Genomic DNA, 12,652 nt, shown 5'->3' with positions numbered 1-12,652 from the left:
GTGGGTCTGGTTTTGCCTCGTATCACTTTTTGTTCTGGGTTGTGGACTCTTCTGACCCCTTTCCTTTCGCCGGTGAGGGGAAACTAAGATGCCGCTGCCATCCACATCATCCTGAAGATGATCTTTCTCTCTTACTCTGTACAGTCTACATATTTACACAACTTTAGCACCAATTACACACCTTTACGCATTTTTCTAAAACTCATTTCAATAATAGGGTTATATGGCATGTTCCCTTTGTTCCCAGGGTATTGTTTTAATTCACTGTCTCAATATATCCATCCCTGGAAGTCAAGATTCACTGGCAGTAGTAAGTGAGGACGTTCTGCTGGTTCCCTCGGATCAGCACGGCGGGGCAGTGGAGGCCACAGGTCAGAGTATCCAGCCAGGCCATGTACAGAGCGCTGGGGCAGTCGCTGTGTGGCACAGGGAGGCTCCTGGAAAAAAAAACACCAAATTTCCATGAACAAAACAAACAAGAAAAGAACAAACGCTGCCCTTACTGCACATATGACGAAAATATTACCCAAGTCAAAACAGCTGAAAAAAAACGTATCTCTCCCATCTTTTCCTTCTGTCTGCATCACACTGCAATGGAAATAGTCATAGTTCTAGTGGCTCTTTGTATATAATTTTGCATCAATGTGGACATCAGACAATGCATTGTTTTCACCTCCTAATACTGATGAGGGGGGCCTGTAAACATGTTTCTTTTATATTACATCTATACTGCAAAGCCTGAGACAAAGCTAGAAGAGAACAAGGTGAAGAGCACTCAAACTTATAGTGTTTAGATGAGTTATATTTAGACACTGGCTCAAAACAGTATTCACACTTAGATGTCAGAAATTATTCCTTTTCTCTAAATAGGTTAATGATGATTATAATACATAGTCTGGCTGCTTAATTCCAATCAAGAGAGATCTTAATGCCTCAGAATGCAATGATATGTTTGACATCAGTGTGCTTTCAACTACGTTACAATGAGCATTTTCCTGTTTCAACATCATAATATCCCCGTTCACAAAGCGAGCCACCTTAAAGCATTCCAACACTTTCAGTTTAAAAAAAGGGGAGCGAAAACCAACATATCAAAAAAAGGGAAACTGCCATGTGTATGAAATATGCTCCATTTGCAGTAAAACTGATGAGCCTTTATGTAATATTTCATTAATATGTCATATCCTGAGCTGATCTGATCATTTAAACTGCGTACTCACACAAGCACGAGAGCAGCGTGTTGTGAATTCCTCCGGATGATTTCATTCAGCCTCACTTTTCTCTCGGACTGTGAAACAAAAGTGAACGAACAGTAAAGTACTGATGGGCGTCACACACAGTGGGCGAAGCAACACACAGTGTTTTTCACGAGCGATGCACACAGCCACACACCTTGAGTTTGAAGGCCTCAAACTCTTTGTCTGATATTTTCCACGGGGTGCTGTGTCTCAGTTCCTGCACTGAGACACCTTCCTGCTGTTCATCACACAGCCTGAAGGGGGCGACGCTGTCTACAAACCTACTCAAACTTTGGAACGACAAGAACAAAACGATAGAAGTCAGCCTGTGTTGAAGGATAGAGATAAAATCTACAAACAAGTCCTCCTCTGTGACTCTCTGTGGTTCAAACACCTCTTAACATTTGTAAAACAAGAGTTTAACTTTAGACATTTTAGAAAAATGGCGATTTCACTAAGTGTCTGTTTGTCACTTATGATGGACAAGTTCATGAGAACTTCTCAGGGCTGTTGTTTTGGGCTGACTTTGCTTGGTTTGAGCAAAGTCAGCCAGTCATTATAGGCCGATCCCTTCCTGTATCAGTCCAACAGCTCAGTTTTTCTGGATATGGTGACTTGTGACAGTGAACCTGGAGGCTTTGCAGACATACCTCTTGGCATGTGGACGCCTCTCGCTGTCCGTCATGACCGTGACATCGTTAAAATCCAAACGAAACCTCTTCAGCAGAGCGATCATCCTAAAAGAAATGACAATCAATCTAAACACAACAGCTTTCCACAAAACATCATGCATCTTGTTACATGCTGCAAGAGAAAAGTGCCCATGAACTGGTGTAAGAAGTGTTTATTTACTGCGCAAAATACTCCAGAATACATCCACCATCACACAATCCAATCAACCTGATTGAATAAATGCATGGGACTGAATATGAAACTATCTGGTTCAAAGACAGATACATTTGTATGAATGCAGATCATTGCACGTCCAGATTAAATTACTCACTGGACTGCAGATCATCAAGGAATGCATGTGTGTAACTTTTCACAAGATATAGAGTTTGATTTATTCTGATTGGGTACATTGTGAATTGCATTATTACTCATGCATCCCTGAAGGTAAAAAAGAGAAAACCTACTCGTTGCGTCCTTCCTCCATGTTTTGTTCATCTCCAACGATGAAGACTCTGACCTTACTGCGGTGCCAGTGTTTCCTCCTGGTGAGCAGGTAAGGCACCAGCAGAGTCAGACCTTAAAATGGAAGAAGAAGAAAAGAAGAAATACTGCATGACGCCATGATACATGTATATGAGAGGCAGCTCTCTCTTGTGTCCACTGACCACTGTAATAAATGACGGTATCATATTTAATTGATTATCATGCCATCCACATTCTCTTAAGTCGATATATAACTTGTGTGCTTTTGTTCTTGTTTTATCAGATCTAACCGCTCTTCAGGCTCACCACCATCATCAGCTATCCAGTAGACGTCGATGGTCTTCTTGCCCTGGTCATTCTGAAACACTGTTTTTATCTGATCGCTGTCACCTTTATCAGAGATGTCGTCAGCTGTAACAGCAAGAGGAGGAGGAGTGAGGCGTGGGGTCAATAATTGCATTTAATTTTCAGTTGGTTGCAATCTGCAATCGGACCACTAGATGTCACTAAATCCTACACACTGGTCCTTCAATATACGTTGTGCACTGATTTAACCCAGTAAAATTACATTTTCATTCTATATTGTTGATGAGGAATAACTGTTGTAAGTGTCTTCCGATTAAAGGCAGCAAATTTGAAATGCTGACACTGGAATTAGTTTGAAAAGTGTCAGTCACAGTCATAAGCTTTCCACCACACTCAGTGCAGTTTAGTTATGAAGCTGATGTTAAGTGCATTAAACATTGCAGTCCAAAAAATGTAACACATGCGTTGCGTTTGCTTTTTAAGAAATGTAGTCACAATGTTTTTTAGCTGCAGGAGCTGCAGCTAAAATGGTTTTCTATTTGAGTTACAGTCCACTGTGTGTGTGTGCATACAGGAAGCGCTCACCCGATTCCCTCCCAGGAGATTGCTGGTCGTCATTTTCAACAGATTCATCCGGCTCAAAGCCCTGGTTCACTGGAGGACAGGCAATACAGCACCAGTGTTTATTACACAAATACATTGTGTTGTAGGTAAGCACACAGAGACAATTCAAACAGAGTATGAAATCTGGACTGCTTACCTTCAAAGTCACACTGGTCAAAGATATCCAGGCCGTCCATCATCCTCAAGATACACAAACAGTAGTTGGAATCGAAGGTATCACTAGAGAAAAGTTTAACAATTAAAAACAGTTATTATTACTGCACTTCTGACTATAGACTGGAATGCATATTAATGATTTTTCTTTTTCTTTTTGAACATTGTAAAGAGCTCATTTAATAAAGGCTGCATTGTACTGTCAATGAACACCTCTCTAAAAACAGTTTCAGAATTTTAACTTTAAAATAACTAACTAAGAAATAACTTCTTTATAATTTTGACGGCACACTGACTTCACATTGACTTTCACTATGTAACTTGAGTTGCCGGAACGAACTCCTGCAAGAACGTAACGCTTCAAAGCACAACGTCACACACCACCAACTACCGCTGATTTTGGTGAAACTTGATCGTATTTTATGGAGAAAATGTTTTCTGGTTTTCCCTCTGATGTCTTGGCTGCTCTGCCTCAACTCTTGGTGATTTATGAGGTTTCCTGACGGATAGATAGCTTTACTTGTTGCGACAGTGACCATTGACTGCTGCTAGCTACCATTAGCTATTTAGCACACTTAGCCATGCAGCTAGTCTAGCTCTGCCTGCACTGGACTGGGAGCTCGGAGCAGAGAATACCAGTGTTTACATAGCTAGCGCAGTAGCTTGGATTGACGGGACAAGAAGGTTTTCAAGCCTATGAAGAGAAGATGAGAGAACAATCGATCAAGAGAAAAGAGTAAATCTTGGACTGGCTTTTAGCGAAATTACAGGTCTCGAGAAAGACGCCGAGCTGGCCTTCTGTTGTTGGACTAGTAAGTAATATTAGCTGGCTTGCCATGCTACTTGCTTGATGCTTGGCTGTGTTAGCAAAGTTGTTGACCCGCAAGTAACAAATGTATATGCACAGCTGTCCACATCTACAACAGTGTCGTAAGAGTGAATTACACTGTAGAGACTGTGCCAAGTCGCAAAAAATCCAAAATTCTTGCAAAATGTTGCTGTTATTACACTTACTATATGGTGTTGATATAATCTTCAATACTTTCTGGAGAACTGTCCCTCCAGTTTGCCTTGAACCCCAGGACCAGTGTGTTGGGCTTCAGCTTGCCAAGACCAGACGCCTTGAAAAAATGTCAGATGAGAACTAAAGTTAGGTTAATAAAATACAACAAACTGATGATTACATTAGATGATGTGTCCTGAGAAACAAATGATGATTGATACAAATAGAAAAAAATAGTATGTGTCCAAATGTTCTGCCATCTCTGGGGAAATTAGTAAACTGTTTACCAAGATTGTAAGGATGAGACAGGTTGTCATCAAGCTGAAACTTGATTTATTCCCAGCACATGTGTTCTGTATGACTGAAGCTGGAGCTGTTCCCCACAGATAAACCTGCGCCTTCTCAAATAAGAGATGTTTTACCTGTAGCAAATGCCGAGCTCCAACTCTGAGGCTGTCAGCGGTGAAAGGCGTGTAAAAGGAGCGCACCTTCCTCTTGTTCATCCACTTCACCAAGCAGTCTGCGGCATCCTGCGGTCGAGTCTGCCTGTCTTGCTCCTAGAGGAGTGAGGGGTTCATTAATACTGTTTCCTAACAAGGGGGTTTTAATGGAGACACAAAAGAAAGCTAAACATGATTAGTCAAGCGTGATGAAAAGCTACTGTCGGGATGCTGAGGATCATAAATCAGGATATAAATTCATTTCACTTTCTCTTTGGAAACAAAATTATTGAGACTGAATGACTGACCATGATTATGTCTCCGCAGATCATGAGGCTTATATGTTTGGTGAAGGAGCCGACAAAGTCCACCAGGGCTGGTCGCTGGTTTGGTGGCCCGGTCAGGACGAGACACTGCGGTCTGAAAGAAGACGTCAGAGAACACAGATGGAGGTCAGCAGTCACTGTAGAAATCAGTGCCTTCACCACTGATCACTGTTTCTATGAGATAAAATAAAACAGTACTGTTCTACTAAATGAGAAGACACATATTCAGTCTATATGCGGCAATGCTGCATTCATTTACTCACAAGAGTAACACATGTTCTGATAGAAACACCAGCTGACATGGCAGATTACCGATTACTTTGGTCACTCACCTAAAATTCTTCACATGATCCTCGACACCAGACAGCGAGAGAGAGTGCGACAAAGCCATGTTGTATGTACCTGCCTGGACTGACGAACCCCAGTTTACCTCTGTGGATGTTAAAACACACACAAGTGAGGTGACTATGAAAGAACTGAGAGCCAAAACTAAGACAGGGAGAAAAATCACACAGTTCTGACTTAGTCCACGCTTTAATTCAGGCCACGCTGGTTTTATCAGGGCATATACATTTGTTTTGGACTTACTTGGCTTGTTGTAGTTGACGTATCCAAACAGGAAGAAGATGATGCAGAAGGTGGTGAGAGCAGCCCACCAGGTAAACAGGAACATCAGCACCACGGAGATCACTGCTCCAAACAAAGCCGTCCATTTGCTGTAGTAGTGAAATGATGGCCTCCAGCCTAAAGGGGGCGACAATGAGAAAAAGAATGCTTTCAGGCGGGACAAGACCGTAACCTCGAGCCAAACCTCTGTCCAATGTGGCATTGATATTCTGCCTGGATGGGAATGTGGTGGGCTGGATGTGACTACATGGGCTGGGTCCGGAAGCCCTGCTTCCAAATCTACACACTGGACCTTCAAGCACAGGTTTTAGGAAGATACTGCATCCTGGTGGCCTGGGGGTTTAAAAGGCAATGTCCTTGAACTGCGGCTGACCCAGCTTGTGTACACCCATTGACCCTTGTTGCACGTCATTCCTTAACTCTATCCTTTTTCCTCATTTGCCGATGATTGTCATAATTAGCATTTATTAAGACATTATTGATTGACAGGTAATGATGTATTGGTTGATTTGTAACAAGAGCACAGCAAAAACCCCAGTTATGAAAGAAAGGACATTCTCATTGAATAGGGGTCCACTGTCTGAGCTTTGTGTCTCGGAAGTAAAGGCGGAAATGGAGTGACTTGGAAGTGGAGAACATGGATGGGTCTGCAGAGTGTTTGACGATGACGCAGGAACCATGAGCACAATGTTTCCATAACCCTAAACCTTAGCCATGGCGACGGTCGTACAGAGAAGCTCATTTTGGAAAGTTGGATTTGGGTTAACAACTTGTGCGTAGTGTACAGTGTGAGCAGGTAACTCACCAGGGGAGTTGGTGATTGAAGCATGAAAGCAGCTGAAGTTGATGAGGCTGTAGGAACATAGGAAGAAGTTGGAGATCAAGGCTGCTATGGTGTTCAGCTCAGCTGTAATGAGGAGAGAGACATAAAAAACGCATTACAAAACCAGAGCTGGATAAGCTAATCACAAACTATTTTTACTTAATTGTTTGATCATTATAATAAGAGCAAAAACAACTTTTTGCGAAGAGATACACATATAACCAAAAAATTATGTGAATTATTAATTCCAACAGCAAAATGACGACAGTATAAGATCACACCCACCAATGAGAATGAAGGCCACAGCAATGACGTAGCAGAGGATATAGGCCCGAAGTGGCTCATCATTTTTCCCATAACCCTTTGCAAAGAATCCAATGTATGGGTATATGTTGTCTCTGCAAAGACACTGGCAGATAAGACAGCTGATTAAAAATCAGAAATGTGCATCATGCTGTTTTTATTCTGTAACTTTGTAACTTTCTCACATGCTTTCGCACTTTTGAGAGGGAGCTACAGCAAAGATGGCAGAGCTGTCATGGAAGGTGATGAATTTTCTCTTTATCAATCAATGTAGAGCATGGAAAAGCCAGCCACTGTTTCACGTGTGGGACATTCAAACTATGTAGAACGTTCACAGTCTGCCAGTACCAAAAAGTTACTCGAATAGGCAGATGAAATACATTTATCAGTAGATTTGACTTCTGTCATTGTCATTCTGTCAAGAATGCTGTGATTAAAATATTGCACTGCAACTGTACAGCTTGTCAAAGCTAATTGTTTATTAATGTTTGTTTTATCAATTTTTTCTAATACAGAATTATATATTTTTGATAAAAAAGAATGATTTAGATGGATGCAACAGCAGCTTATCATCAGGGTGTGGATGTGGCTTCTCACCTGAAAGACTTTAGGGGCAGAGATGAGGAAACCGAGGGCAGATGACAAGCTGGCTGCAAAGACGCCAGCAGTGATGAGGTAGTAGAAACCTGAAATTTGGCCCAGTACCTGGTTGGAGTAGTCATCATTAAGAATGAATATTTACATTGTATTACATGCAACAGGTAATTTTATTCAATGATAGACAGAAGACTTTATGGATTGATTGGTACCTTTGAATTGTTGGCCAGACCGTATTTACAAGACTGTGACTGGATGCACTCTGTGAAGTTCCAGCCGAGGTTACATCCCATACCAACACAGCCGTCAGTGATGTTTCCAGTCAGGATGTCACTCATATTACCAGAGGCATCACGCAGCACACATGACGCTGGAGAAGAACGACGTCGTAAATATTACAGTTACGATGCAATATTACAGACTGCAAGCAGTGTTACACAAGATTATTGGATGGTAATGTAAATGCAAGCATGGACTGTTTTAGAATTCTTTTCTGAAAAGGGTGGGTTTCTGCCAAATTCTTTTCTTTTCCAGTGATTGCTTTATTAATTATGAACTGTCAAGCCAACTTTTGCAATCTCATTGGCAAAAAAGAAAATTCAAATTGGGCCATTTCTCTTAACTGTTCTGGAGGAAATAGGCTACGCCAAGTGTAGTTTCATCAGCAGTTGGCAGTATAGGCTTCGTTATGCATGGCTGAAATAAACAGTATAGAAGAAGCAGAGGTCGTTGACCAGAAACAAAACCACTTGGATTCCAACTGCCAATTGTGGCTGTACAAGAAGAAGCTAAGTGCAAATATGTGCAGGTGATCATGTCTGCCCATTTATAACATTGATGACAGCTGGACTTACTGATTTTTTTGTTTTGTTCTGGCCAGAAGAACTTAAAATTGGAGCCCTGGTGAAGTATGACAAGGTTTGAAGGCTTTTTTTGTGATGTCATGAAGAGTTGATGTCGTAAAGTCAGTCACATCTCTCCCTTTTTTTTTTACCATTTTTTTTTACCTTTCGACTCTCAAGGTCATGCAGTATACTGATGACACTGCCCTTAATATTAGTGATAAATCGTCAAGCCCCATGCCTTCTGTCTGTCCTGCCAAACTACGTAGCACCTCAAACAATCCCTACTACCTACTACTAAGAAGCAAATCAATCCAATAAACAAGCTTGTTAAAAGAGTAGCTTACCAACAGTTGCAGAAATAACTAGATAGCTGAATGTAGTCCAGAAAATGGCCACGAGGGTGCCTTTGGGGATAGCAGTAGCAGGGTCCTGTTAAAGGAAATAATACACAACTCAGCATTCACGTTGTCCTTTTTGGTGGCTGTCATGTAAGAAGTACAGCATCTCTGTGCTCTCTTTCCCTTCATACTTTAAGGTCTCCAGAGATGTTGGCTCCGGAAAGGATGCCAATGGCAGAGGGGAAGAAAATGGCGAACATCTGGAAAAAGTTGCCTTCAGGTCCTCTCCAGTCCGGTTTCAGGTTTGATATGAAGATGTCACCTGGTGACGGGGAATAAAAAAACATTCTATTATTCTCTGATAAACTTAAAGCATATAGGTGGTAAAGACATAATCGTGGATAGTGCCAGACGTTTATACAAATATCGCTTTAAGAGAAGAATTTTGTATTTGTGATTTTTATCATCAGATTTTCATATTCAAAAATAGGTGCAGATAAATACATTTCTAAAATAAAAACAGTACACAGATTAAACTATCTCTGCATCGAGTAAATTAAGTTGTATTAAAGGCACTACTTTGCCCTGAGAAGCCTGAACTCACTGCGGTATCCAAAGATGCCCTGGGCCTCTTTCTCTGGACTGGGAGGGATGATTGTGCCCACCAAGTAGTTGGAAAACGATACCAAGAGAACTATAAAGAACAAAATCTGGGTCTGACAAAGACAAATAAGAGGGATGAAAGACTTAAAGTTAGTGAAAGATAAGATTTATGTGCCAAATCCAGCAAATAAAGGGGGATGTAAAAGCTCACCTTGGACTCCCACTCCATTCCGGCCAATGAAATGAGCAGAAGAACAGTCACTGTGATCACGCCCACAATACGGACATCGTTGACTGCATCGACCATGACGACGCCAAACTCCTACATTAACACAATCAAAGTGGTCATACGCAAGAAACATAGATAAATGTACTGTATGTATATAGTGGGACAACATGAGCCAGGGGTTATCATGGACCTTTGCTTTACACTTCAAATGTTTTTGAGAACACAGTCATATTGATAAAAGCTTGGGAATACTGATCTATCACTCACTTCAGTTTGTCAAATTCTTCCTTACATTTTACAAAGGAAGAAATCTATTATGTTATCCCCATGAGCTCAGTGGAGAAGTGCAAACTTAAAGAACGTCAGGCTATCAGGGATTTCTGTCTTGTCAGTAATACTGTGTATTCTCATAGGTTATGTTAAACCAACTATTGAATATCTGTTTTTAGAGCTTAATAAATACCTGCAGTAGATCACGGACCACCTCTGCAAAGCCAACTGTGTTGAGGGCACAGGCCAGAGCGTTGGCGAAGGAAAAGACCATCCCAATAGGTCCACCGATTTCAGGACCCAGAGAGCGGGAGATCATGAAATACGCCCCACCTGAAAGTGATGTTCATGCACAGAAATTTACACCAACAAGGTTGTTATCATAGCATACTGTGGAGGGGCAGGGGAATTTATTAAGCAATAACTGAAGAATTATAACTGTATGCTACTGTATATATTTGAATTTGTTTTTTCCTTTGTCTTTGGTCTGAGTTCAAATACAAGTTTCCATTTATAAAGATGTATTTATAAGGTTCGACTGTATCAGATTTGGGTAAGTGTATCACTTAACCCTATAATGCCGTGGGTATCATATTTGATACATGCATTTCTGAAACGTTTTGCATTACCATATGGTAAAAACTTTGCTCAAAACGATGCAAACAAAAAAACATATTTGCTAATTTAAAAAAAAAAAAATTTAAGCAACCGCACACTCACAACTCTGTACAATCATCAATTCATAAATCATCATCATTATTTTTTTTTTTTAATTGTTAAAGGGCCAAATAAAGTCTTCAAATTAAAAAAAAATGGAATTTTCTGTCCATTATTTCTTGGGTCAGATATTATAGGGATAATTACAAAAATAATTTCCATACACTAGATAAAATCAGTACATTACTGTTTATTGTGAATAATGTTTTCAGACCTTAGTCTGAATCTTCAAGAGCGTGACTTCACACAGATTTTGAGACACAGTATTGACTGACCTGAGGTCACCCTCCCATTGGTGGCGATGGCAGAGATGGACAGGGCGGTTACTGAGGTCACCGTCACAGACATCAGGATGATAAGCCAGGTCAACACTAAGATGAGATGAATGAAGGTAGTGTTGATGACTACAATACTATACTTATATTATTAGTCGAGTATTTCCTTTCGGGGTTCAAGGCCTCCTCCTACATCTTATCCAAAGAATAGTCTGTTTCTGCTGCATTTAGAGTCTCATATTATTGTTTACTCTGATGGGCTGGATCTTCATTCTCTGATTGGGCGATGTTTTAGCTATTTTTCTACCTTTTCCTTTCCTTAACTTCAGGTTTTACGCTGCATCTGAGATAATGCTCTGCCAGCAATGTGCACACACTGTTCTCATGCAACATAAAGTATCAGCGTATATCAATTAAAGTCACAGATGAGAGGGTGAGACTGGAGCAAAGGCATGTTACAGCCGCAAGAAGCCACAGAGGAATGGCCGAAGTGATAACTCACAAACGCCTGCCTGAGAGGTGATGAGCGACAGGCGGAGAAACAGGATGACTCCCCAGATATTCAGCATGCAACGAACCTGCAGCAGAAGTTCAGGAAGACAGCTCAGCAAGTGTTTGTGGTGTGATGTTTGTAACTGTTTCATAGACAGGTGTTAAAGCCATTGAAGTAAGCAGTGTTTGAAGCTTTTGTCCATGTTCTGCTGTCTGAATGTTCACTCACCATGACTCCAGTCACCCAGCCAAATCTAACAGGAGCTCCCTCTTGTGGTGGCTGTGACTCTTCAGTCCCGCCGTCTGTCACTGGCAGAGTGCTGACTCCTGAGTCTGTGCTGGTGTTTGGCCCCTCCACCTCCTGACACTCCTGAAAAATACGTTTTACACAAAGACAGATAGACAAAGTGCACTGCACAATCCCGTCGTGATATAATTAGTTTGATAATGAAAGTAATGGAGATTTTGTGGATTTCAAATATCAGCTTCATAGAGTACACAAGTCATTCTAACCACTTTTGTGCATTTAAATGTGCAATTAAAGAGGTTGACAATGAATTTGTGAAAATAACACCAGCATATATAATATATAACCAACTAATTCTTACAAGTCATTCTGAACAGCTATGTAGGGAGTTTTTCAGGCAACAGCCAATGACCTTTGACCCTGAATATTCAGTGCTATTTCCAGCTATGGAGGAAGCGTTAAGGTCTTTTACTTAAAAAGTAATACCAAAATTTTTAAATACTCGTATAAGTTTACTTAAAGTATAAAAGTAAAAGTGCTCACTATGCAGTCAAAATGGTTTCTGCCATCTTTGCATTATTGTCTGTTGCATACATGTAAGATGCATTCAGCATTGCAGCTGGCTGCATTGGAGCACAATCTAATTTTCAAGAAAGGTACAAGTCAGATGCTGCTAATTAAGGGGATGTAGGTGGAGAATGCACCTCAAACGCCCTCCGGAGAGCCTCGAGAGACGGTCGGCTCCTCGCCTGTTGCCGTGGCAGCGTGCTGGCATAATGCTCCAGCTGTGGCACCAGGTCTAACGTGCTATAGAAGGAAGATCTCCGCTGCTCCATCCTTGAGCCCCGGCACTCTGATGGACTGTTGCGTAGGAGGTCCAAGCAAAAGTGTGATAAAGAAATAGAAAAAATAACAGCATACATGGCAGTAAATTCTAAAGGTGAAATGGACAAGAGAGGATAACAACACAAACCTTGAATCCACGTCCGAGACAACGATGGTTGGAGGAATTTGGAGGTTGCCATCTTGTTGCTGGCTGCT

The 12,652-nt window shown here is 41.1% G+C and overlaps 1 protein-coding gene across 1 annotated transcript; it reads right to left on the bottom strand.

The window, feature by feature from the left end:
* Window positions 1-100: 100 nt before the first annotated feature.
* On the bottom strand, window positions 101-11,717 carry slc12a10.1 (solute carrier family 12 member 10, tandem duplicate 1). Its single transcript, XM_041964859.1, has 25 exons — window positions 11,594-11,717; window positions 11,375-11,450; window positions 10,875-10,968; window positions 10,074-10,182; window positions 9,593-9,703; window positions 9,383-9,494; window positions 8,970-9,100; window positions 8,785-8,869; window positions 7,808-7,965; window positions 7,596-7,703; window positions 6,981-7,104; window positions 6,678-6,779; window positions 5,834-5,989; window positions 5,578-5,677; window positions 5,228-5,339; window positions 4,902-5,036; window positions 4,491-4,597; window positions 3,460-3,542; window positions 3,285-3,353; window positions 2,700-2,804; window positions 2,375-2,486; window positions 1,889-1,975; window positions 1,393-1,528; window positions 1,221-1,288; window positions 101-437 (listed from the first exon to the last, which is right to left on the bottom strand). Exons 1-25 carry the CDS (start codon window positions 11,594-11,596, stop codon window positions 299-301), a joined length of 2,622 nt encoding a protein of 873 aa, XP_041820793.1. The 5' UTR covers window positions 11,597-11,717; the 3' UTR covers window positions 101-298.
* Between the last annotated feature and the right edge of the window lie 935 nt (window positions 11,718-12,652).

Source organism: Chelmon rostratus, chromosome 23 (assembly GCF_017976325.1).
Source record: "Chelmon rostratus isolate fCheRos1 chromosome 23, fCheRos1.pri, whole genome shotgun sequence".
In the NCBI taxonomy this organism is placed as follows: Eukaryota; Metazoa; Chordata; class Actinopteri; order Chaetodontiformes; family Chaetodontidae; genus Chelmon; species Chelmon rostratus.
This window is presented reverse-complemented; position numbering and strand designations above follow the sequence as displayed.